A 27,003-nucleotide genomic window follows, 5' to 3' on the forward strand; every position below is an offset into this window, starting at 1 on the left:
GGTTTGTTGTATGTGTGATCAAACTTGTTTTATAATATTGGAATATTGCAAATTTTATACAATGTTTGGAAACATTGTAGAAAATGTAATTTAACCCACATCTGCTTCTTACTTGGTGAATTTCTAAGTGATTCAGGGTTTTGTTTTGTTTTTTTGATTCATGATATGAATTGCTACTGCCATATGTAAATTAAGGAAATGCGTGGCCACAACCCACGTCGTCCAAGCTATAAAACATGCTGGTAATCCTCCTTTATAAATGGCCACATATTTTATGTCCACGCTATTTGCTCTTAACATCACAGTGAATCTGGCTCTGCATTTTATAAATCTGGCCCTACATATTTAGTTACAGAGCTTTTAATGAACATACTCTTAAACATATACACACACATGTATTTACAGACCATAGATGCGTTGATATGCATTGTTTGTGAGTGGATATGTGCATGCTTGTGTGCTATCTGACTACTTTTTCTGAGAATCAGCAACACACAAAAAATCAAGAGTGCAATGTAATGTAAATTAAACAGTTTGATATTTTGGACAAACAGCTTTCAATTTGGGTCGGCTGATGAAATGTTTCGGGATGTTCTGGGACAGTTCTGAAAAAGTTATTCTGCATGTTAACTACATTAGACTCGTAGCTCCAGTGTAAAATTAAAGAAGCAAACTTTGGACACCAAACATGTCTTCACACCTGCACCTATTTAATTACTTGTCACAACCATAAGACATTTCAGTGTAGAAAAAATGTGTTTATCAACAACCATTTTAATTTTTCACATCCCGTTGTTATAGATTCCAGCCACTAGCACCCACACGGCACTAACTAGCAGAGAAAGGTGGCTTGGTTGCTGAATGAGGCCAGTAGCTCTGACACGCTTGCTGCTCCAATGACACTGGACCACATACTCAGGGCCTCCACACACCACTGAACAGCCTCACACACTGTTGGACCTCTCTTTTCTGGAGGTGGTGAAGTCTCCTCATCTACAGGACCATATGTTTGAGATTTGATTAGTGAAAGGTTGAAATAATGTGAAATTGACACAAACATAATATTTGAATTAGAATTCCAAAACATCTCAAGTATGCCTCCTTTGTACTAATGTAGGATTTTTATCACACTGCAAATGCAAACTTTGGACACCAAACATGTCTTCAGACCTCCGCAACTCAACACTCTACAAATGAATAGAGGTAGTCTCCACAACAGAATAGAGGTAGACTCCACAACCGAATAGAGGTGGACTCTTGAACTGAATAGAAGTAGACTCTACAACCATATACAGGTAGACTCTACAACTGAATAGAAGTAGACTCTACAACCGAATAGAGGTAGACTCCACAACCGAATAGAGGTAGACTCCACAACAGAATAGAGGTAGGCTCCACAACCAAATAGAGGTGGACTTTTGAACTGAATAGAAGTAGACTCTACAACCGAATAGAGGTAGACTCCACAACCGAATAGGGGTAGACTCCACAACCATATAGGGGTAGACTCCACAACCGTATAGGGGTAGACTCCACAACCGTATAGGGGTGGACTCTTGAACTGAATAGAAGTAGACTCTACAACCATATAGAAGTGGATACTAAAACCAAATAGGTGCAAAGCAGTAACTTTTTACATCCTTATAGAGTGAGTTATTTGTTTCACCTGTTCAGAATCAGCACTCCCCACTTGCTGGGGAGAAATACCTGCTGGGACTCGTATTCTCTGTTTTCAGTAAGATATTGTAAGCACTGTTCCATTTAAGGTGGAACAGAACATTGGAATAAGAAGTTGGGCAACTTTAGCTTCATGTTTTCTCTACTTTTGGGAGATGTCACAAATGTGTTAGCGTATTTAAGTTATTAGCATGAGCATTTTAAGGTCTGTAATGTAATGTAGTGTAATGCACCTGCTGTCTGGATGTTCCAGCTAGTCCAGAAAGCTTCAGCCAGAGTCCTCACAAGAACCAGGACGTCTGACCACATCAGCCCAGTTTTATCAAACCTACACTGGTTCCCAGTTAAATTTCACATTAATTACAAAATTCTTTTACTCACATAAAAAGCTCTAAATGGACTTCTCTCCTACTACAAACCATCACACCTACTTAAGAGTCTAGGCTAAAAACGTACTTGTTTAGTCAAGCCTTCGGTAATTTCCCTGTTAGATAAAAGGTACAGATCTGGGGGTTCATGGTCTTAGATTATTATGGTAAACTGGGAGTGTTGGTGCTGCTGTCCTGCTGCTCTTACACATTCACTCAGGTTTGCTGATGGTGGAACGGAGGGGCACTGACATCTCAAGGAGGCCTCATGTCTCTGTTACCTTCTGGTTTCTCCCTTTCAGCAAAGGGCTGTAATAACTAGACCTGCTCTGTTGATACCCTTTACAGAACCAACTCTGTAGGTTTTCCTTTTCCTTGCCAAGTTGAACAGCTGCCCATCCTGTGCGTCTGATGCTGTTGCTTCTTCTGCCTTGATCGGGTGCCCACTGCTCACCAGCCTTCTGGACCGGTTTGACCACCATTGGGCTTCATGCTGTATAATGCTGTGCAAACCACACTCTCATTAACTGACCCTTCTGATGTTGCTGCTGCTGCTGTATAAACTAAAACTATCTAATTGACCATTGCTCCACCTGTTTTCCCCAGTTTGTAGTATAATATTTTATACTAATGCTGTTTGCTATCTGGTGTCAACCAGAGGAGGATGAGTTCCCCTTCTGAGTCTTGGTTCCTCTCAAGGTTTTTTCCTCTTGCTCTTAGGGAGTTTTTTCTTGCCACTGTCACCACTGGCGATGCTCATGGGGAGATAGGACCCATATTTTTTGGTAAAACTGCTTTGTGACAACACCTGTTGTAAAAAGTGCTATAAAAATAAACTTTGATTTGACTTGAGTCCCATCAGCATTACTGCTGTATTGCTTAGGTCTAACAGCTCATAGGCTCCTCTGGCAGCCTCATCCAAGACAAAAACCTAGTGATTTGTTTTGACCTTTTTTGAAGGATAAAACGTGGTTTTAATATATTCCTCAGTGTGATGTGCTGCTAAATCTTTGCATAACACCAGTGCTGCCACCTAAAAAGGCAAGTCTACAGCCCTACATTCACTTTGGTCAGTCTTTTTTTTCCCCAGCAGTAAACCGACTATCTGTTCATTAACTCTTTTTACCAAAACTATAATCTCTTAAAGAGTGAAATGATTTACAACTTTACAGATACATTTGACGAAGGAATTCTTTAAATGTTCTACAAAAATATGTGTTTCAAATTGATGCTTGCTGGTAAAATTAAGCAATTATTGAGGGAAATGTGTTACAATTATTGTCATTTAAAAACCCTGTCAGTACCCCAACACTTAAAAGCAAAGGGCTTATGATTACACCTCAAAAACAAGGAAACAAGAACCAGTACTCAACTTAGCTGTAGCTATATTTACTGGCAATTTAAGTTGAGTCACACTTGTGAAAGCGTAACTCGATTGAGCTCCCCAGAGCTGTCACGAGTCAGAAAGGGCAAGAGTGTCCGCTTGGAACATAATCAATACTGTTCATCATACAGTGAAAGCCTGGGAGAACACCATCTGCAGGAAAGGCACTGGAGCAGAGGGGGGATCCCTTTTTGGAACCAAACAAACAGTGTTGTGAGTAATAACAAAAGCCATTGCATTATAACTTGGCGTAACTTGAGAATGACTTGGCATTTCAGTCTTTCACACCAGAGCTGGTTAGCGGAGACAGAAGGTCGTTCATCCCCTGTGGCAGGTAAAGTGATATTTATTCAGCAAATTTCTACTTTAACTGAAATATGAAAGATATAATGCAGATGCAAAAGCTGCCACTGAGCATAATATGTATAACATGTCTAATAAACATTAGAATGAAAGGAGCTTATAGGATGTACATAGCTATACTTTAATTCTAATATATATATATATATATATATATATATATATATATATATATATATATATATATATACATATATATGGAGATAAAAGGTTTTCACACGCCTAGATAATTAATAAGTACTAGATAATAATGGTGGTCACACAAAATATTGACACTATGAGCACAATTTGGACATGTTCAGTGAGAGGTGTACTCACTTGTGTTCCCAGATATTTAGACACTGCTGTCGGAACAAAACCAAGTATCTCCAAAATGGTAACTTTACAGGAGAAGGAAAAAACATACTTTACTTTTAATGTAAGTCAATGGAACGAGAATCCTTTCCAAGTCATTTTGAGCCATTTCTTTTGGTCCATTCATCATGAAATTTATACACAATATAAATATAAAATATATACACAATGCAACAGACATTTTCAAATTATGTCAAAAACTAAAACATAAAAAAATGGAAATGAGTTTTTTTTCTGACAAATATATATATATATATATATATATATATATATATATGTATGTGTGTGTGTGTGTGTGTGTGTGTGTGTGTGGGTATACTAACTTGTTTCATATTCTTTAAACATGTCAGAGATTCGCTCTGGTTTGAAACCAGTGATTTATAAACTAGTAACACCACTTTAAAATTATTCTGTAACTAACAGGAAGCCAGTCTTAAGATTTTGAACTATAATGCATTCTGTTCTCCTAGTCCTGGTTAAAACTCTTGCGGCAGCATTCTGAATAAGCCGTGGCTGTTTAATGGTCTTTTTCAGGGTTCCAGTTAAAAGATCCATCATAGCCCACCCTGCTGGAGATAAAGGCATAGAAGAGCTTCTCTAGGTCTTGTTGGAACACCAAACTCTTGACTCTGGCTATATTTATAAGATTTTGAATTAAATTAAAATTTTAAGAAGGCTGTTTTGGTGATTGCTTTGATACATCTAGTGAACGATCTGATTCTTTTAGAAGGCCAAGATTTTGGATGTGCCTTTGGTTTAGCCAGGGAATTGTTGGCCAATGTGAAGTCTCTTCTCTTTGTTGCCAAAAACAATAATCTATGTTTTGTTCATATTTAACTGAAGAATTTTTGTCACATTGACACAGTGAGTCTATTGGACTGTAATCATCTGTTGAGAGAGCCAGGGATATAATCTGCATAACTATGGTAATCAGTGTTGTTGTTCTGCAGAATAATTATGGTGTAGAAGTCTGTCAGAAAATTTCCATAAAAAGATTGAGTGGTCCAATCATTATCTTAATACTACTACTAATAGTGATCTTTACTTACTAACATTACATTTCAGTGTTTCTGAGCTACAGTGATATGATTAAATAGAAAACACCCTGTATACCTACAGTATATGTGGTGCAGTGTAGAGTGCTCAGAGTGGCTAGTGAGCAGCATCGGCAAATAAATGTTAGTAATAAAACAAACAGGTTACTCAAACTCTTTCCTGCATCACACACGCCTCCTTTAATCCATCCCTTGAACCAATTACAATAAAAAAACATGGAGTTGACAGAACTGAAGCATCAATGCCAAGAACTTTGACTCACAGCGTCATTGGCCAAGAGTCGACACCGACTCCCAAAAGTCAAAGAATCTATTTTTGTGGAATTGACTCCCCATCATTAAGGTAGTGTGCAGAAGCGCTTAGCCAAACAGCCAACCCAGCAGGTAGTGGCTGCTGTTTTTATGTTTTTTTCAATAGATTATTATTAGCTAACAGCATGACAAAGTACCAAAACCTTTTTATTTAGTTTTTGCAGGTTGCGTCTTGAAGACTGAAACCCTCTGATATGCAGGGTGTTAGTTATAAAAACACAGTAGGTAGGTAAGCAGTCTATTAAGAGAATAAACGATTACAACTAAATGCACTAAATGCTTTACACCTGAACATGATGTCCAAAACAAGCCCAAAGCAATCCAGCACAGACCCTGTACATTTTGATATTGGCTTTTCTGCAACTACTTTACATACCTTCCATGTTGGCTTGGAGCCATCCATTCTGTCCTTTGAGTTCCCTTCCGTCTTTCCTTGTCGCACCATGACAAGCTGTGGACAAATAACACAAGCATCCTTTACTTCAATAACATCCTTTTACATTTTTAAAATTTGTTATATGCCACACACAATATCCAACTGTAGGCCCCATTTACCTGATTGCTGATTTAAAGCAGCAATAACATTCCTTGCTTTATGAAGTAAATAGTGTTTGTATAGAACAATGCACAATACAGGGCTCCCCAAGTGGTAAGAGTTTAAAAGTTGTTCCTATCGTCAACACTTTGATCTCCAGCGATGCCACAGTTATCCTGGTTGGGAATCCATAAGAGTGCGATTGGCCCCATTCTCTGAGTGGGTAGGATGGTGCCTCCCACCGAAAAAGCCCTATACTTTAATATTAGTCTACTTAAACTATATACAGGATGCTCTAAGTCATTTTTTTTAATTTATACTTACATATGCTTCACTTGGGTGTGCTAAATTGGCACTGATAATAAATAAATACTGCACTTATTTTATGATAAAACTACTTTTGTAGCCTATGTCCTAGGAGCTCTACTGCTGTGTAAAAAAATGTACTTAAAAAGTTTTAACTTGAAACAGCTCTTCATCAACTTATGCTTACAATAAACTGTGTATTTTTGTCTAAAACTGTACTGTAACAAAAAGTATTTCTGCATTAAAACTGTGCTTCAGTGAAGTATACTTAAAAACGATTATTTATGTGCTGTAACACTTGAGGCAAAGTGGCGGGCTGCAAGTGCGAGTGGCTTTAATTCAAACCAGATTTAGTCCAGAATAAGTCCAGACACTGCATAGCAAACAAGTCCATAATGAAACAAAACTGAATAACAAGATCAAAGAAAAGAAGCAACAGGGTAACATCCACAATGTAAAGCAAGGATATTGAACACAGGGGTACACTGTACACATAAGTACAATAAGAAATACCTGGGACTAATGAGGGGGTGGAGCTACAGGCAGGAGGAGCAGATAACAAGGGGGCAGGACCAGGGTGGAACAACAACAGTACTACAACAAAAGCACATGGCACAAGAAAACAAAAGACACATGACTACAACAGAGGGGAAAAACCACACACACTCTGGAGCAACAGGGAAACCGTAATGTGTTGAAAATTATTTTAAGAATGAACTGTGCTTATTTTATGCTAAAACTAAACTCTAACAATGTTTTCCTTAAGAATATCTGTTGCTTATTGATATTTAGATAATAAATGTTACACTACCTGAAAAACTAGAAGTATAAGTAGTGCTTAAGTAGTTATATGCTAAGTTGCATATATATATATATATATATATATATATATATATATATATATATATATATATATATATATACATTCTAATCATGCTTTCTGTATTCTAGATACCCTAGTCATGTGTTATTTTTATGACATAATTTCAGAATGCTAGTCTGTGCTGCCAAATTGAACTCTAAAGTACATTAAAAGTCTTTTAAACTTAAGTACTACCCATGTGCTCTTTAATCACTTAATTTGTATATCAATATACTGTATATGATCTCAGGATATAATCAGTATATTTCTAAGAGTAAACAAGAGAAACAAGAGTCTCTGTTTTCTGCTCTGACATTGCAGCACAGACCACTGAAGATGAAGGACTTCAAAGGCAATATTTCTTAAAATGAAGTACACGTAATGCAGCTCTGTACTGACTGTCTCTCCAGCTGTTTTTTGGGTCATTAAAGCTCTAAACTTGTAAGTTATGTTGTTAGCTAGCTAGCACAAGGTCAGACTCAACTTCCTTAAACCAAGAATGAAGACTAACAATATGACTACCGCTTTGCCGCAGCTCTATTTGAGAAAGATTTATGAATGTCAGTCTGAATCTGAGTTTTTATGTCTATCTGTATGCCATTAGCTTTGCTATCTAGTGAGATGAGAGGAGCATAGTCAGTTAGCTTTAGCTGTCTTAAAGCAGTCTTTTTCTCATCTTGGAGCTATGACAAAATCAAGTGTTTAATATAAAGTTTGAAGTTTTATTTCAGGCAAATAATGACGTGCCAGGGGCGAGCCTGAGAGCGAGCGGGCGAGCGTATGCGCGTGGAACGATAGGGCGAGAGAGAGAGAGAGAGAGAGAGAGAGAGAGAGAGAGAGAGAGAGAGAGAGAGAGAGAGAGAGAGACAGAGAGAGAGAGAGAGCAAGGGAGAAAATGCATGTGAGTGCCTGAAATTTTTGTAAAAAAAGACAAATCTGTCCCCCTTTCAAGCAACAATCATATTAGCTTAACAATGTAAACTGAGTGTAACAGTGATCTAAGGAAATGTGCAGAGGACTTTAAGAATAGCATTCCTGAAGAATCATCAATATTTTTTTTTTTTTCGCTTCTTGTTACACTGGTTTCTTATGGTTTAGTTCACAATACCTACATCAACAGTGCTGAATCGCTGCATGGTCTAATGTTGTGTAAACCTTTATGTTGAATAAAAAAGTCCCTGCTCATTTTACAGATTAATCAAAAACACCACAGGGAATTGAGCTGATCCCCGGATCTTCACATGTCCAGCCAATGTATTTTCCCATCTGTATCACAATATAGTGGAAGGAGAGGGTTTATTTGCTTGTACAGTTCCACCAGGTGCATGATGGAAAATAAACTCAAAACTCCAGCTGCAGTCTTGCAAATAGTGACCCTGCAGTCTTTGACCAAAAACTGTGACACTGTCTTAAGGTGTGAGAGGCTGTCAGACTTCAGTCTTTCAAAAGTCTTTCCAAATTCTTCTCAAAGTCTTCTAGTGTATGGTTAGCATTAAAGGAAAGGTGTGCTAGTTTTATATGAGGAGAATTAGCTGGTGGGAGGGATCTGGCCACAAATAAATTTAGGGGACAAAAACAATAGAACACAGGTCTAATATATTCCACAGAATCCATCATTTTGCTAATTATTAAGCGTTTAGTGTCGGCACTTGCTCAAAGACACTTTTTGGGCCCTTCAAAATCTGTTTTATATTATGGACCTAAATAAAAAAAATGATAATGTGTGAAGTTATCCATAGGGTGGCACTCATCCACTTCTCTTCTGTTTCTCTTTCCTCACTGCATGCTATGAAGATATGCTTCTTTCCTGTGATGGCAGAATTTAAAAGCCTTTCTTTTAATAGCTGAGAAACACTTAAATTGAGCCCGGATTCTCAGTGGGAGATAAGATTATGAAGAATTACCCATTTTAAGGAATTAAACTTATCACTGTGCTTAAAAGCACCATGTTATTAAGGTATTAATAAATCACTGGGAGGCAATTTACATTTGAATCTGCACACACACTGGAGCCCAACACAGTGGTGTAATGAATGTGAAAGTGGCAAATAAAAAAAAAGAAAGAAAAAAAAAAGAGAGGAATTAAAATATGTATATTTGCATTTTGGTGTTTGGATGAAGGCAAGCGTGATTTGCATATTTACCACCAAGCTTTTCAGAATAATTCACTCAAGACAGAGAGCAGGGCAGAGAAAAATAAGCCATTTTTGGAGATTAATTTTCACACACAAAGCAACTTGAGTAGAGCTGGGAAACAAATGTCAGTACTTAGTAGATATCAACAAGGGCTGCACCGATACTGTAGCAGTATTGGCACCAATACTGGCACTTAAAAGCAGTATCACCATTCGTGATACTGATACTACAACACCATTTCTGACCCATGTGCCGATAAATGGAACTTAACAACATGCTTGCACTGTGGCTTGACAAGCAGTAGTAAAAATGCTCATTATAGAATCTGTAACACCAGTATTTTGTTGAAGGTATTGGATGATATACTGATTGGAATTCTTACTTAGGTATTAGTTTGATCAGTATGCTACAAATAAACTGGTGTACAAACAGTGCAAGACACTAACGGTAGCTCTTGAATGGCTGAGTCAGGCTTCTTTCACTCATTTCCTGCTCTTCAGTCAGTTACACTCAGAGTTAATGTTAGTCCAGGTTTTTATCAAGGGAGCGAAGGTTAGAGAGATATACAGAAGTTACTGCCTGTTCCTAATCATAGCCTTTAGCCTTGGTTTAGCTTCTCACATAAATCCAACAAGTAAATTGCATTCATTCAAGCTAATTGTGAAACAGAACACATTTTTACCTAACTAAATAGATACTGAAAAGGAGTACTAAAGAAGTGTAAAAGTATCAGGACTTACAGTTTATAGTTAGCATCGATGTTGGTTCTTAGTATCAGCTGATATTTAATTAACCGTTATTGGTATTGGAAGAGAAAAAGTGGTATTGGTGCATCCCTACACACTTAAAAGAGGGTACTTTAGTACTATTTAGAACCATGAATTCAATATAGAACCATTTCATGCTTATATAGTTCTTTACCTGGTTAAATGACTCTTCAGGTAGGTATATGGTTCTATACAAAAACATTTTGGAAATGGTTCTATATAGCACCAAAAATCATTACAGGCTTGACAACAGCAAAACCCTTTCAGATAGCCCTTGAAGAACCATCTTTTTAAGTGTGTATTATCAAACAAATTACTTGGTATAAATCCATAACAAATTTCAATGATTAAACAACTGGTCTTGTCAGCATCAGTGAACCAATAAGCATGTTTCCTCCAAAATCTAATCCAGTGATTAGCTAAATTATATGCGCTGGGCGTGTTATTAAGATCAGCATTTGAGCTGTTTGAAAATTGAGAACCTAGCCAGTAGAAACAGGCCAAAAAAAGAGAGCTGTTCCTGAAAAAGAACTGAGTCTGGTCTGTTTAGGTGAAGATGAGGATCTCTCTTCTTCAGCACATTATGCATCTGTTTCAGACTGCCATTAGATCAGCTGCTTCAACATGTTTCTCACCGAGTTTATGACGCTTCCTGGGCTGCTTATATTCACAAAGTAAAGGAAGCATATGTGCTTGCAAATTGTGTACAAGGACAATAGGATATAGGAAATGTATGTTTAAATGCATCAGGTATAATGAATATTGTTCTCTTAAGTCCTATTTGAGTTGGAATAGTTTTGCCAGAGGTGGTCCTCTAATGTAACTGGTAAGGCAATCAAATGGCCAATTTGTACAGGGTAAAGTCTCTGTCCAATTTCCCCAAATTACCTCAGACAGCCTGGATTGCAAATATCATTACCCATACATTCACTACAGCATTAAGATTAGAAGTACATGGGTCCTAATAAACAAACTGCAAAAACAAACCTTCAGTGAGTAGCAGCATTACATTAGTAATGTGCACTCATTCAACTAGTACTGTTATTGAAAGAGCTCGGAGTTCAGAGAATTATAAACAGTAATTTACTCCAGAATTATTACATAACAGACTTGTAAAAATGTCAGGCAATGCAGATTCATACTGGATTAATTTCATAGATCTCATCCGTGATCACTTAAATTACAGTACCCAACCAGGTAAAACTAATCCAGCTCAAATAGGACTTTTAGATTCTTATTATGTGAGCAACTGTACTGTGATTACAAGAATATAAATCATAATATGTTACACTTAAGAAAAAGGTAATCACCTTACTGTAACATGTTACAGTAACGTGCACTAACCACTACCACTAACACTGTATATTGCACATGATTCTAGTGGCATATGCTTTAAAGACACAACAGCAATGCAGCATCTCGTGCATCCTGGTAAAACAGTTTTAGGGTACGTACACTTTAAAGCCCCCATCTGTTTCACTCCGTGGTGCTGAAGAAGATGCCTAAATGATGACCGAGCCAAGGAAAAAACAAGACAATTTTACAGGGTAATGCATCATCAATTTAAGGAAATAAGTAACTATTCTGACTTTCTGTTTTGAAGCATGTGCTCAGTTTCAGCTGGAGAGATAAGCTGAGTCTTCCCTGTATTCTGTTCTTTAAAAGGGAAACTCTTAAAAAAGCACACACTATGAAGCAATAGTGCAAAAGGCTTGAAATCCCCCCATTCATCTTATTACAGGCACTGAAACAAAACACTGCGACAACCACTTTTTTTACATACAATTTTAGTCATTGCAAATCTCACTTAGTCATTGCAGTTCTCTTCCTACAATATGATGCTCTTGGGGGTAAAGGCCAGCATATTCTTCCTCCAAGGCACACAAAGCACCACCACTTTTGTTCAAACTGCTGCTAATGCAACATTATTGGACAGTTCAACATGCTTCTGTTACATTATCTAGCATCACACTGAGTGATATCGGGGTAGATGGTGAGCCATCCGACCCACCCAAAGAGAGTGAGGCCTATTCAGCTCTCTTGGACTCCTGGCTGTGGATAGCTGTGGCAATGCCAGGGATCGAACTTGTGAGTGGGTAATTCTGCCCCTAGAGAAGATGAGAAAGATAGACAGAGAAAGACAGAAAGATGGAGAGTGAGAGAAGAAATGCAAAATCAGAGCCTGATAGAGGGAAAGACTAAGAAAGAGAAGCTGAGAGGAAAAGAGAGAGATGGAGGAAAGCCTGTATTTATGGAGAGTGCTCTGACACACATGACCTCCGTGGGTGCTTCTGTGTCTCAGAGCAGTAATCTGTGTGAGGAGCTCCAGCGCGGGTGTGTGTTTTGCTGAGAGGGCACTACCTGAACCTCCAGCTTCAGCATCGCTTTGAGATGTGAGAGTTTCTCACACACACACATGCTCTCCTTAAGAGCACCTGCACTACAGGCAGAGGTAAGCAAAATAGCAACTTAACGCATTCAATAACCTTTTTTAATATGCACTCACTGTCCACTCTATTAGAAACGCCTGTTATATTTCTTTATGAGGATCCACCCACCTCACAGGTCCACTATATTGGGGCACAATTAAAAGCTGGGTTTCCATTGAAATGCACCAGACCTGAGGTGAATTAACAATAAAAGACTGTACATGTAAACGCTTTGTAAGCTCTTAGTAGAGCAGTTCTGTCAGCCCTCTGTCAACTGTATCAGTGATGCTGGGCTGAGCAAGCAGTGTGTCATTTAATGAGGCTGAATTCGCTGTCCTACTTTGCCATTGCCCACCAACATCAGTCCAAATGTATGTAGTTGATGGCTGTGTACTTAATTCACATACCACCTTAAACGGTACTGTGACATCTGGCAAAGAAGGAGACATGAGAAACGTAGCACTTTCAAGAAAGGCTCTTTTACTGGACCAGCTGCAGTGGAGCTGAGGGGCAGGGTAGATCACCAATCACCACACACCTCTAGATAATACTAGACACACAAACTCCCCCAATCAATCCACAGCGCTTTCCCAGGGCTCATCCATGGCTAAACAAACCAATAGTGGAATGTTACACAGCCCCCTGTCCGAGTAGTAGAGTCCCTGGTGCCTGTGAGGGTATGGTGCCCCACACTCTCGCAGCCTCTTCGGAGCAGGGTTACAGAATGTCCACTGTTCCAGTAAACACAAATACCACAGTTGTGCACACTCAGCCACGCATAGCAGACCTCATTTGGGGCTGCATCCTCTAGGCTTAAAGCACTGGAGCAAAGAGACTGAGCACTGCGTTCCCAAACTCGCGCTGTGGTGCTCCTTGCCTTGGCTGCAATGGCTTGAAGGTCAGCCAATGAGAGGAGCTGTATGTGCCCTCCCAAATGCCAGACATGCTCTCTGAACCACTGCACTTAGCTCTGCTGTCAATTGGCGTTGGCGAGCCGTGGCTAACACTACCAGGCCACCACGCTGCTCTACTGGCAGGTCCCTCGTCCAGAACCCCTCGCTACTGCTTTTTCTGCTGTCCTCTGCTGGGTTTTGCTGCTGGTCTTTATCAAGCTGCCATCATCTCCATCTCCCGTCCTCACCATGCTGCACCCTTCTCTAAAATCTTCGGCTGGGCACATCCTTCTTCAATGATCGTCTTTGAGTTTGTAGTATCACCGTTTCCCTCCAAACTGCTAGGGGAGAATCCTACTTCTGACACCAAATGTTGTAACGGTGTGGAAGAAGACATACACTTTAAGGAAAGGCTCTTTAATTCAACTGGCATCAGGGGCACCAAGCACTGGCTGAATGGTCTAGAATCACCACATACATCCAGATGACAGCAGACACACTAATAATTTCATTGATGGGGAGAATTTCACATCAGGAATGCAACAACTAAAAGTTATTGATAATGTACAAAAAAATTGTTGGCAACAAATCTTACTCATTAGTTGTCTGGATGATGGTTATACTCCTCATTTAGGTCACATGAATGACAGAGGGAACACACCAATGGAGGAGACTGCAGTACAGGGTCATACACTACTCACATAGTCCAAAATATAGGGCTGCAACTAATAAAGATTTCCATAATCGATTAATTGGCTCACTATGGCTTTAATTCTCTCTTCTGAATTAATCGATTAAAGCGTGGCCAGTAGTCTGTCAATAACTAAATATTTCAGCCTGGTTATTAGTCACATGGAATATCATTTTGCATGTCTTTTTGATCAACAAAATCTAAATTTATTGCTCCTATATCATGAGAAAATGGCTGCAGAGGTTTCTTGTGAGAAGACACATGTTTCTTAAGGGCCTCTGCAGGTAGTTCTTAAATCTTAATGTTCTTGAATCTATTTTATGGTCCTGGATGTTGTCATCACTAAAAAGTAAAACAAAAGGTGGCCTATGGGCTCAACAGTTCAGGTAATGTAAATTTCCACAGCCAAGAGATTTCAGAACTACCTCAGAGGCCTTGAAGAAACATGTCTTCTCACAAGACACCTTCACCGCCTTGCTGCCATAATACAGGGACACCAAACAGTTCCTTGAGAAAGACCCACACTTTGTCACAATATATGAGAAAGGGTGACAAGGTCTAGGAATTTAGGCAGATAGCCAAATATGGTGGAGTTTTTATTAGCTTTACCGTCAAAAATCTGCTGCTTGTCAGTTCCATCACCTATTCTATCACATATTGTGGTCTGTGCGTCCTCAAGGTGGACCTACAAGGCAGGAGTTTCTAATTAAGTGGCTTGGTGCTGTATACTTCACACAAATTTAAAGACTCATTCAAATATCCAGAACTACAGTGTAAAATATCCAAAAATGTAAAAAAATATCCACAAGTATAAAAATGGCTTGGAGCTCCAAACAGGAAAATACTACAGCTTATTCTACAACAGGTCTCCCTGGACACATAACCTAAGCCTCAGAAGCCTGGTCCAGGTTTCTGAGCAGGTCAGAGTTAGGGGACAGCATGATAGAAAACGTGATAATAGGATGTTACAATGTGCTTGGGCCTGCTGTGAGCAGAGGACAGAGAGCGGCGGGATGCCTACAGGCCGCTGACACAGCCATCATCATGCGGCCACAGCTAAACCTGAATAGCACCAACAGACACCACCGCTTCTGCCCTAGGACGCAATGAGAAATCCAGTATTTGAGCTGGGTTCATCAGAGAGTAGGGACATATTCAGATTCTTTCACTGTGCAGGGTTTGCACTTGATCTGGTTTAGCTTACATACAGTCTACATATGTGATGTCTTGATGAATGCGAGCCAACTCTGCAAACCAAAGCTCATCAAATATGTGCAGATGCCTAAACAAAAACATCTTTTAAAAGTTATGTAAGAATTTTCTTTGAGGCATTTAGCGAGAAATCCTTGTGAGTTCATCAACATATTTGTTTCCTGCAGGTCTGTTCTGGTTGCAGTCTGTTTTGCAAAACTGGCCACTCCTACGTGTCACACTAAAACAGCTATTTTGCATGACAGTCAAATGGCACTTAGTGGCAAAGTTGACGCCACTCGGCCACGTTAAGGAGCAAAATGATGACAGCCAGTGGTCTGGCTGGTACATGTGAAGAAGCCTTTACAGACAAAAGAAAGTAGAAAAAAATAAGAAAATGTGCAACTAACAAAGAAAATGCTGATGGTATGAGAACACTGGACTGACCACCCCCAGACCTCAACATCACGGAATGTGTTTACTTGGATTGTGAAAAGCAAAATATGCAACCAACTTCTAAGACTGAACTGTGTGCAAAAATATCCCTGCTGATTTCTTAGAAAATTAATTATTTTTTAATATATAATTATTATGATTTTTTTTAGTTTTTTTTTTTTTTAATGCTTTCTGCTTCTTTAAATATGCTTTCTGCTTTTTGATTAAAATTCAAATCAAATTAATGTCCATCATAACTGGAAATTAGCTAAATTGTGTATGACCAGAGACATGGCCTAACAAGGTATAAAAGGGTTTCAGGTGGTCAATAAGTAAGGCCTATTTTCTTTTAGAAACATTTTTATTCATATTTGAGCTATCTCTGTGAGAACACACAGACACACACACACACACACACACACACACACACACACACACACACACACACACATCCACACACACACACACACAGTGAATACTGAATGTCTCAGCTGAATTCAGCCGCTGCAGGCTTTGACCCAGATATCCAATCAAATGGATAAATAGACAGTACCATTAAACAGAGAACAGTTCCCAAATTTAAAAGTTTTGCAATGAATCTTGCTTAAAACTAAGCATTTTTGTCCTGACCAGCATGGAGAACATTTTACCAGACACTGCAGTAAATTAGAGAGAAACAGTCATCGACTCACAAGCTCTCATAATAAACAATAAGAAAAACTGAACTTTTTGGGAGGGAACGACTGACAATGGAGAGAGTTTTTAACTATTAAAGAGCCGGTATCATACAAACCCAATTCCAAAAAATTGAAACAGCTAGTTAAATGCAAATTTAAACATAAAGCAGTGATTTATAAATCTACTTTGAACTGTATTTGAACAGAAACACTACAAAGACACGATACAGCATGTTTTACCTTATCAACTTGATAGCTTATTGTAAATATACATGTATTCTGAAATGCATGCCTGTAACACATTCCAGACACATTCCAAGTTGTGATGGGGTAATTTAAGATTAGGAACAACGTGAAATGTTCAACACACCTCGTAAACAGGTGTCACAATCATGCTTGGATATACAAAGATTCAGGATATCATCCACAATTTCATGGAATCTGAAGAAATATCTGTGCATAAAGGGCAAGGCCAATAACCACAACTGAGTGACCATTTTTTTCAACAGCACTGCATTAAAAACTGGCATGTTTCTGAGATGCATGTCACAATATGGGCAAGCAGCAGACTTCTGGAAAAGCAGCAGACTTCTCAGCGCTCTAGTTCATCAGAAAGTGGAAATGTGTGATGTGGTCTAATGAGTCAAAGTTTCAGATTATTTATGTAAAAAATGGACGCTGTGTTCTTTGGACCAAAAAAAAAAAGCAAAACGTCCATATTGTTACCAGCATAAAGTTCAAAATCCAGGGTCTGTCAATGCAAGGGGGATATTAGTGGGTAACCTGTAGATTTGTGAACCATTACTGCTGAACTCATTTTTGAGCAACAAATGCTGCCTTTAAACTGTTGTCTTTTTCAGGGACACCCATGCTTACTTAAACATGACAACACCAATCTACATTTTGCATGTGTTAGGACACCATGGCTGCATGATCAAAGATTGCAGGTGCTAGACTTGCATTTAGTATGTGTGTCTTATTCTCAAAATACAACAAAGGCTCTAAACAGTTGCACAGCTTAAGACTTATATGATAGAAGATTAACAAAACATGACTATTTCAGAGCAGAGGTTGTGTCTTCAATCGCCAAACAATCATTACATGCTGAAAAGGTGAAAAGGAAAGGTGATGTAGTGGGAAACATGTTCCTGTCTCAACTTTTTTAGACTGTGAATCAGGTATCAAATTTTATTGTGAGTATATTTATAAAAAAACAATGAAAATCATAAGGTAAAACATGAAATATTGAGTTTTTGTGCTGTTTTCAATTTAATACAGGACACACAGAAATTACTATTCACTGTTCTCTGCTCTCTGCATTTCAAATACCATACCAAATCTTTTGGAATTGGGTTCATACATTTTTTCATATTATATTTTTCCCCTTGAGCGCCCACTTACCACATTTGTGTGGTTTTATGTACCACAAATGGTCAGAATTAATTGATAGTGATTTAAGATAAATGAGCTCTGTTCTGACTGGCTGTCCTGTATTGTGCTCCATTCAAAAAGTACTCACTTTTTAGAAATTCACTATGAATGGGCAGGGCTAAACTGCTGTAGGCACAATAAGTGGACATAAATAAATGTTTTGATTCTCATGACATCACAGAAACCATGAATTCAAAACAGGCATGCATGTATGGACTGCATGCATACATGCATGCAGAGTAGTGAATGATATGTTTTGAAGCTTTGCAGATGTTTGCAAGTAGTAGTAAATCAAGGTGACTTGTAGCATAAAATTTAAATATGTCTCAGATCTCATTGGAGACACATTAAATCATATCTTTCATTAAAACACAATAATATTTACTGAAAATATGTGTTTAGTAGTGATAATTCTTACATGCTGATTTTCAGACTTTGTGACACTTTTACTTGAACAATGGGATCTAACTGCTCACAATGTGGCCAGGGGGGACAGGGATGTACTCACTTACTGCTCTAAAATGCAGGGGTGTGGCTAAAATTAGGCTCTGCCTATAGACTTAAACTCTGTGTTTTGGTAGTAACAAGAAAAAGTGGGACAGATGTTTTCAAATAAGCTATATATTTACCAAATTAGTTCAAACTGTAAAAAAAAATAAAAAAATAAAACAAAAAAAAAAGATGCTAAAAATCAATTAAGCATCCTGATCTTATTTAAAAGAACTGTGTTATGATATATTTAAACCCAAGGCCTTTATTGAGATAATACTAAGCGACAAAATTATCATTCATAGGGCACGTTCAATTGGGAGCTGGCTATCTCAAACCCTAACCCCTAAAGGTCAACTTTCTTTCACAGTGAAATTGAAAGATTTAGATTATATAGACGCACTTAATTACAAAACAGAGATGACATTTTTTCACTGTTTATCTGCTCAGACTGCTTCAACACACACTTCTTTTGTTTTTTCAGCCCCAGCTTTTGGGCTTTCTTCTCTTTCGGCTGAAATGTTTCAGGGGCTGAAATCTGTAGCATCCCTACCTATGATACAATAATGTGGATGACAGAAAATAAGCTTGTACCTCCTGAGTGGTGGCCGCCAGTTGCCCCTCTAGTGTAGTCACTCTCTCTAGAGCCACACGCAATCGCTCACGCACCTATCAGGAAGACAACATACAAAAATCACCAATCTCAATTCATTAGATCAGCGGTGTCCAGTCTTATATTCAATGGGCTGGTGTGGCTGCAGGTTTTCATTCCAACAAAGCAGGAGATCAACTGATCTAAAGTTTGAAGACTGAGACTGATTAAACAAGTGGGTTAAGGTGTACCGCTGCTGGAATAAAACCTTCAACAACCCTGAGCCTGTGTAGATTAAGTTTGGACACTCTTGCGTCAGGTTGAACGAGATCTTTGCCACCATTCTGTAAAGCTTTGCTACAAAACTGCTCTGTGGATGGAGCTGTGTGGGTCAATAAAATCTGTCATTTAATTAATGTTAATATTTACAATCTCACATTATTTGTATAGCACACTACTGGTTATCTAGAGATGTTTTAACAATTTACTGTCTGACAGAACAACAGTTTTAAGGTTAAGGTTACGATTGATATCTAAGTTTTTGGGCTGAAGTTAAAAGGTTCATGTCCTACATTTCTCTTCTATTATATTTTTCCCTTGAGGTCCCCTTGTCATTTTTGTGTGGTTAAATGTTAATGGTTAAAAATGGTCATCATTCATTTAAACAAAACTATTTTCCCATCTCTCTTTATCCCTTAGAATTTAACAGGCTATTGTTATGGTTCCTTTAAGACCAATAAGTGTTAACAAGCTCTGTACTGATTGGCTGTCCTTTTTTGTGCCTCAGTCAAAAAGCACTCAGACAGGAAACACTCATTATAACTACAGCATGACAGGGTGGGTCATAATTGCCAGAGGCTAAATGGGTGGATATGTGCAAATGTTTTTGTTCTTGTGATGTCACAGAAACACTGAATTCAAAACGAGTCGTTCTTGCAGCTTAGTTTCCATGTATGGGCTGTATGGATTGGGTGGTGAATGGTATTTTTTTAAACATTAACAGCACAGTGTTTACACCAGGCCTGGGCAATATAAAAAAATATGTGTTTATGTCACCCCCAACCAAGACATGTGCTCCAAAGTAGCTTAGACCTACTTTCTATTCTATTTTTAGTTTATATACCCTTTTTTAACATCAGCTGTTTTAAAGAAAGTCTTTAATAAAAATCATACATGAAACAATACAATACTGAGTAACACAAAATATTTTAAAAACTACTTCAACGGCCATTATATTAGTTGTTATTGCAAATATATGTTCACTTCTTCTGATATAGATTCATGGATACTTTCTGGCTTACAGCGCACCTTGAAGGAGAAACTACAGACTACAAGTGATTTCCAAAGCAATCCACACATGTATAAACAAATTATACAATTAATTTTCCATCATTACAGCAGAGTCACTCTGCAATTCAGCTGTAGATGACTTTGGAAAACCATGTAGTACAATATTTTCACAGTTTTCATAATTTAACTCATATTAAACAATGGGATATTTACACTGTACAGAAAATGCTGCAAATTTTGTTCTCAGACAGTAAATCACACTTTGGGAAACCCACAGTAGTGGGGAGACAGTGACAGAGACAGCAGGGAATTTACTCTAGTGTAGCTTAATGGCTTTTGAAGGCCCTATTATAACCCTATGTTTAAACAGTATAAATGAATAAAATGTGATGTGTACATTTTATATTTAATATTTAATATTATTTGTTATATTTGTCTAATCCTGTGTCCCGGCCTTATACAGGGATCAGCTGAACTCTCTGTACTTCTAAAAGTTCCAGGTTACAGGTAGCTGCTTTAGGGTAATACCCAGTCACTTGAGGTTCGTTTTTCTACTGCAGCGAGTCATACTGAAGAAAGCTGTTCCAAAGCATGTCAGTATTTATTTTCGGTTCCATGCACCGAAGCTAAACTTACTGTAAAGCAGAATAAATATAAGGAGAAGAGCTGTGGGATAAAACTAACATCACAGTGCAAAGCACAGAGAACTAATTTGCAGCTTCTTAAAAGTTCTCTCCCTCTCTTTCTTTCTCTCTCTGACGAATTGGGTGCATGGCCACACTGTTTAAAGGAACATCAACTCCAATTTACCATCATATTTAGCAAACTATTTAACGGCAAATTAGTCCTCTCTTGTTCTCTGTCAGTTTCCCAAATCTGTGGTTATTGTCTTTTACATGTCACCATTGGGTTACTAATCAATCAACAATGATATTATTATTGCCCAGACCTAGTTTACACCCTACTTCAAACTCCTCAATTTCAAAAAAGCAAGGGATTTCCAAGATATAGGCCTGTAAGGTTAGGCTTAGGAACAGGTTAAGGGCCAGGGAAAATTAAGATGAATTTCCTAGATAATTAGTCAATGAAAGTATGTAAGTTAAATGCATCTACAATGGACTATACAAACAAAGCGTTACCTCATTATGCTTGAAAAGTACAGCAAAACAAAAGTAACAACTCTTGACTTCTTGTTTAACATCAAGTTAGTTGCTTTAGGCTATGAATAAATGCTGAAGAGGATGTGGAAAATGCAGGAATATTCTCCTACCTTCTCGTCCAGGGCTTTGTGATGCTCAAATAAGGACTTCAGAGCCTTCAGTACCTCCACTTCACTGGAGACTCCGGAAGGCGGAGGAGCCTGTCTCTTCACCACAGTCATCCTCAGAGACCGCTCGTGACGAGACACCAAGCACTCCAAATGCTCCAGGAGGAGCTGTGCAACAGGGACAAACACATCATCCTTTAGAAAATGGAATGAACCCCACTGAAGGGGAATTTCACAGCCTTTTCACAATTTCTGTGTAATTCAGTTGTTAAGATGTAAACAAAGTTATTCAGAGTCTGGAAAACAGTCATTCTACAGAAACTTAGCACGTTAGAATTGTTCAATGTGGTGGTGACAGGAACCAGACGTCTGAAGAACCCTATCAAACCGAGCGCCTCGCTGGCGATAAATCCTGAGAACTTGGCGACTTTCCCTTTAACTAGTGTAAATATGCTGTTATGACACATATATAGCATGTAGACATCAGAGTTGTCTGGGCACTACCATCTTTCTATCACTGTTTTAAAGATGCACAAGGATTCCTTTATTGTTGAATTACTGTCATTTTTTCTGAGAGAGCATCCGAGCTCATTTAGAGCACAATTCAGTTTATCTCTTCATAAAGCATGAATATTTCTTTGTATCTTGTTTAAGTAACTTTTTGTTTTTATCATGTCCCCCCCCCCCCACCCCCCCCTTGTGTTTTTTCAAGGTTTTCTCCATCTGTCTCTTCACGGTTTAACCTTCCCGCTTGTTATCATGATGCTTTGTTCTGGGGTGGCAGCATTTGTGTAATTTCATTCATTTTATACAGGGCTACATTAGAAACTGCCACGCAGTTCTTTCTTTCTCACTTTCTCTGTGACTAACACACTTAGCAGACCACCGGGAACTGTCTCAGTCCTCTCAATGGCCAGTCCATCCCTGCTAACAGAGAAGAGTAGATTAAATGGTAAAAATGAGAAGTCAGTTCAACTTAAAATGATTTAGCAACTGATTATATGGCTTTTCTTGAGTTAAGTCAACTTGAAGACACCAGAGTTTATACAACTCAAAGGTCTTAGTTGAGTCAAAAATTCTCCAAGCTACTGTTTCTAGATCTGCATCTTGGTTAGATAAACTAAACTGAATGCATTTTTTTTTTACTCAGTTTCCCCACTAGCTGGTTCTCTTTCGATCACACAGTCCCATCTGGCATATTCTCCTCTTGGGTTTACAGTTAATGTACCGCTGTGGTATTGCTGTGATGTTGGGGTGAATTATTACACAGCTGCACCACATGAGATGATGCCATGCTTCAAAGTCAAAACAACAAATATTTTCTCTAGTGTGTTAAACATTTGTAGACACAAAATCTGAGTTGCCTCATGTGTTCCTGAGTGGTGCAGTGGACTGAGCCATCTACCCAACAGGATGTTGTGAGTTTGAGCCCCAGCGATGCCATAGCCACCCATGAGTGTGTACTCAATGTCTCACAGGATGGTGTGATGGAGAGAGTCTTAGCTGGTTCATTTTATTTACATAACTGAGATGCAGGACTAAAAGCATTAAGAGAACTTTTGACTCAACTAAGAAATTTTAGTTGTGTGTCCTCAAGTTCGGTCAACTCAAGAAAAGCCATGTAATCAGTTACTATATCATTTTGAGTTGAGCTGACCTCAAATTTTTTACAGTGTAGAAATAGCCATGTTTCTGAATCTGCCTTCAACGTTTAATGCTTTTAAAAGCTAACTCATAGAAAGCTGTTACATGAAAGAGTGACGTGGAGCGAGGAGAGGGACGCATACGCTGAGGTAACCGACTTTTATTATGGGCAAATCCAGGGTCATAGTCTCAGTGGTTCAGGGTTAAACAGCCAACACGGAGAGAAGGAGGGACAGACAGGACAAAATGAAAACAGGATCATCAAACAATGGAAGCCGGAAGAAACAAACACCAAACAATATCAAACACTTCAAACAAAGACCAGCAACCAGACAGGGGAAAACACAGGGCTTAAATACATAAGGGTAAATGAGGGGCTGGACTAAAACCCAAAACAAAAACACATGTGCTAAACCAAAACACAACACGAACACATGGACAGGACTGGGAGGGACCTATATATATATATATATATATATATATATATATATATATATATATATATATATATATATATATTTAGACTTGGATTCTAAATTGAATGAATATATTTGGGCTGCAGATTTTATGACACCTGGTTCCTATCAACACCACATTAAAAAGAGTTGCATAACTCTGTAAAATAACTTTCATAAAAGAAAGTACTTCTTATTCATTATTATTAGGTAAAAGACCTGTAAACTGTCATAAAGAAACTTCTTCAAACACATTTTTTAAAATGAGTTAAGATTAAAATGGAGTGTTCCACAGAGCCTTAAAGCATCCACCGGATTAAACCTTAAACATGCACTCTAATGCTTCCTCTCTCTCTCATTCTGTCTCTCACATACCCTGGTGTTATTCCTCTCTGCTTTAAGCTCAGAGATTTCCTCCTCTTTCTCCAGAAGCTGTTCCCGACATGTATTCAGCTCCTTGGTCAGCGTTGCAAACTCCTGCACACACAGAGAGATAGAGAGAGAGAAGGAGGTAGAGAGAGAGAGAGGGAGGTAGAGAGAGAGAGAGAGAGCAAAAGAGAGAGAGAGAGAGAGAGAGAGAGAGACAGAGAGAGGGAGAGAGAGCAAGAGAGAGAGAGAGATTTAGCATGTAACTTCAATTATAGTTCTTCATATTTAATTACCAGGGATGCTAGATCCTAGGTACTCCAGGACTCTGTTACCTGTTTGAGGTGTTAGTATTTGAACACTGAAATCCCTATTCAGGTACTCATTTCTTATTCTGGGAAAACAGAGGAAACATACATGCTAACAATTCAGTGAAATGTTGCTTTTATATTTTAACAGGACTGCAAGATATGGTGACTTCATTATTTGCAGGAGAGCGCTAAGTGAAATTGATGAGTGGTGGGTCGGGGATGGGTGGGCGAGTTGTAACAGCGGTGGTCTCAGTCACACTTACTATCAAGAAGAGGGCTTTCCATTAAAGCATGTAAAAGCTGTTGATATATATCATATATACCCAAGGCCTGCAAATCCAATTTCTGGCCCTGGATCTTGGAGTCACTGGTAGGTGTGACACAATGTGGCCATCAACAGTTTACATTTCAGTTTACTACCAGTGATTGCAAAATCTAGAAGTGGAAACTGTATTCAAGGTCCAGAATTGACGACGTCTAAAATGTACAGTCAGTTAAAACTATTGGGGAACTCCCCTAAGGGGAAACTGTAGCTTTCCGTTTTGCTATTGCTTTTGCTAGATTGCTCCTCATTGATTTATCCATACTTCTCCTGCGAGCACTGTCCATCATAGTCTGCTCAAGGCGTTGAAGGTAATGCATCTTGGGGTGGTTAACATTGCTGCTGGACGGCATTTATTACAAATACAAAATGATACTATTGAAAGAACATGCACTCAGGAGGTTGGATTGCATTATATAAAGATGGGAATGTATTGCTTATCATTTTGTATTAAACTAACTTCATACCTTATACAGGATATCTGTACTTGATGTGAATTGCACTTATGCCATTTCATTTACACTCATTATCACTGTTGGGTAAATGTGCATTGTAACTCCAGCCATACCTTAATCCACCCTGAAAAATTCACATTAGATGAGTACCTTCTTACTGTGTTTTGGGGGTTTTATCTGCTGTACATTGGATATGCTTTAAGTCTAGATGTAATTCAAATATTGATGGGTTTGCTGATGGGTTTCTAACTGAGCTTGTGCTAAACTCAAAGGTATCGTCTTTAACATCAGACACAGACAGAATAAATTTACTGCTGTTGCTCCAGACAACAAGCTAACCAGCGCAGCCTTATATATGAAATAAAAAACAACACAACCTAAAAAAAACACACTATCTTAGCTCCCAGCTCCAACTAACTCTGTTCTTCCTGTTCTTCATATAAACACACAGCTAGAAGGCTAGACCTGCCTTCACAATAGGAGCTTTTGTAGAATAAACCCAGAGAATAACTGCAAAACAAACAGAGAAGAATGACCCAAAACAAACATGCACTCCATTTGCTGAACACGCTACATTACATTTGGTGTATTGATTAAACATATAGCACCATGTCAATTGGACATTCAAATAATCAGCAGCATATCTTATCATGTGAACTCTTCATATGTCAATACACGTGTACTTGTTTACTTGTTTTTGACCGCTCCAACATGACGGATGCATAAATGTATCACCTCAGATTGAGAACAATAGATAACGCAGCATCTATGGATTTATATCTACTGGTAAAATGTCTTTAAGTAACTTCATCCATGCTACAGTCACCAGTGGTGTAGGCTTTTGCATTAACTTCCTAAAAAGTAATAGGTATTTTGACAAACTCTGAGTTGGACACTACTTTCTGATTGAATGGGATTCTGTAAAGCTTGTCCAAACTGACAACAGTAGCCACAGAAGAACACTTTTGTGGGCAGAGCATAGATATCTCAATTTACAAGAGCACCAGCAAAAGAACGGAGAGGTTCTTTCACCTAGAGGTGTAGGAGAATCATGTAGAGCTGGAAATATTTGTCCAAAAGCAGTGGGACTCGAGTATTCATGTTAGGTTTAGATGGGGTCAGGTGTCTATATTTGTCATGCTAAAGAACAGTTTATGTCCTGGCATTATGTAATCGAGAGAATTTAGCAAAACAAATCAAATCTGAGCAACAAAGCAAATCTATTCAGGAAGGTAAAGTTTAGTGCAGCCAAAAGAACATTTAATTTGTTTGGCAATTTTTTTAATGTTATGTTCAGTGTGTCTTATGTAACATATTCGGGGCAAATTTAGTGAGTCTGGGGCTCTAGGCAAAAGACAGGAACAGTGGCCCCTGTGTGCACATGTTTTAAACAGCTGAAGCTCTTGGCCATCCATCTACACTGCAATAAAGGAATCAACAAATAATTCTTGGCAAATGAAATAATCTGAATTCTAGTTGATATTTCTCATTTTGAGATTATAAGATCATTTAACATTATTTATAGACATTTTTTACTTGAGTAGTTTTATGAAGTGAAATTATCTCACTATACTTGCAGATGATCTTGCTTGTGTTAAGAAAGCCAGTTTAGTCAGATAATTTAGAAACTCCCACTACTCTTTTGGAAGTAAAGAGTAGCAGGAATACTTTTTCAAAGAAGTAATGTAATCCAATTACATTTTGAGAGAAGTAATTAGTAACTAGTAATGGAATACTTTTTGTGTAATTACCCCAATTCTGAAGCTATCCACGCTAAGATTAATGCTAGCTTTATGCTGAGCCTGAATAAAAACTGAAACTGACCTCATCTCTATAATGTAGATTATCACGTAATTGACTTGTTTATACCATTTGGCCTTAAACAGTTGTGTCATCACATAACAACCTGAAACAGTCCACTTTAACCAAGTCTGGGAGGTGAAGCTGCA

At 38.3% G+C, this 27,003-nt stretch overlaps 1 protein-coding gene across 6 annotated transcripts in view; it reads right to left on the minus strand.

Annotated features, from left to right (window-relative positions):
* The window catches only part of ppfia4 (PTPRF interacting protein alpha 4), a 210,111-nt gene that overhangs the window by 65,142 nt on the left and 117,966 nt on the right, over window positions 1-27,003 (minus strand). For all 6 annotated transcript variants that reach the window (XM_037532540.1, XM_037532543.1, XM_037532541.1 and 3 more), the window contains exons 2-5: window positions 23,976-24,077; window positions 21,505-21,669; window positions 18,947-19,021; window positions 5,887-5,961 (exon numbers count right to left, since the gene is read on the minus strand). In XM_037532540.1, coding sequence (XP_037388437.1) covers window positions 5,887-5,961; window positions 18,947-19,021; window positions 21,505-21,669; window positions 23,976-24,077 — 417 coding nt within the window. The remainder of the gene's footprint in view (window positions 1-5,886; window positions 5,962-18,946; window positions 19,022-21,504; window positions 21,670-23,975; window positions 24,078-27,003) is intronic.

The sequence above is a fragment of the Pygocentrus nattereri genome, chromosome 21 (genome assembly GCF_015220715.1).
Source record: "Pygocentrus nattereri isolate fPygNat1 chromosome 21, fPygNat1.pri, whole genome shotgun sequence".
NCBI classification, from domain to species: Eukaryota; Metazoa; Chordata; class Actinopteri; order Characiformes; family Serrasalmidae; genus Pygocentrus; species Pygocentrus nattereri.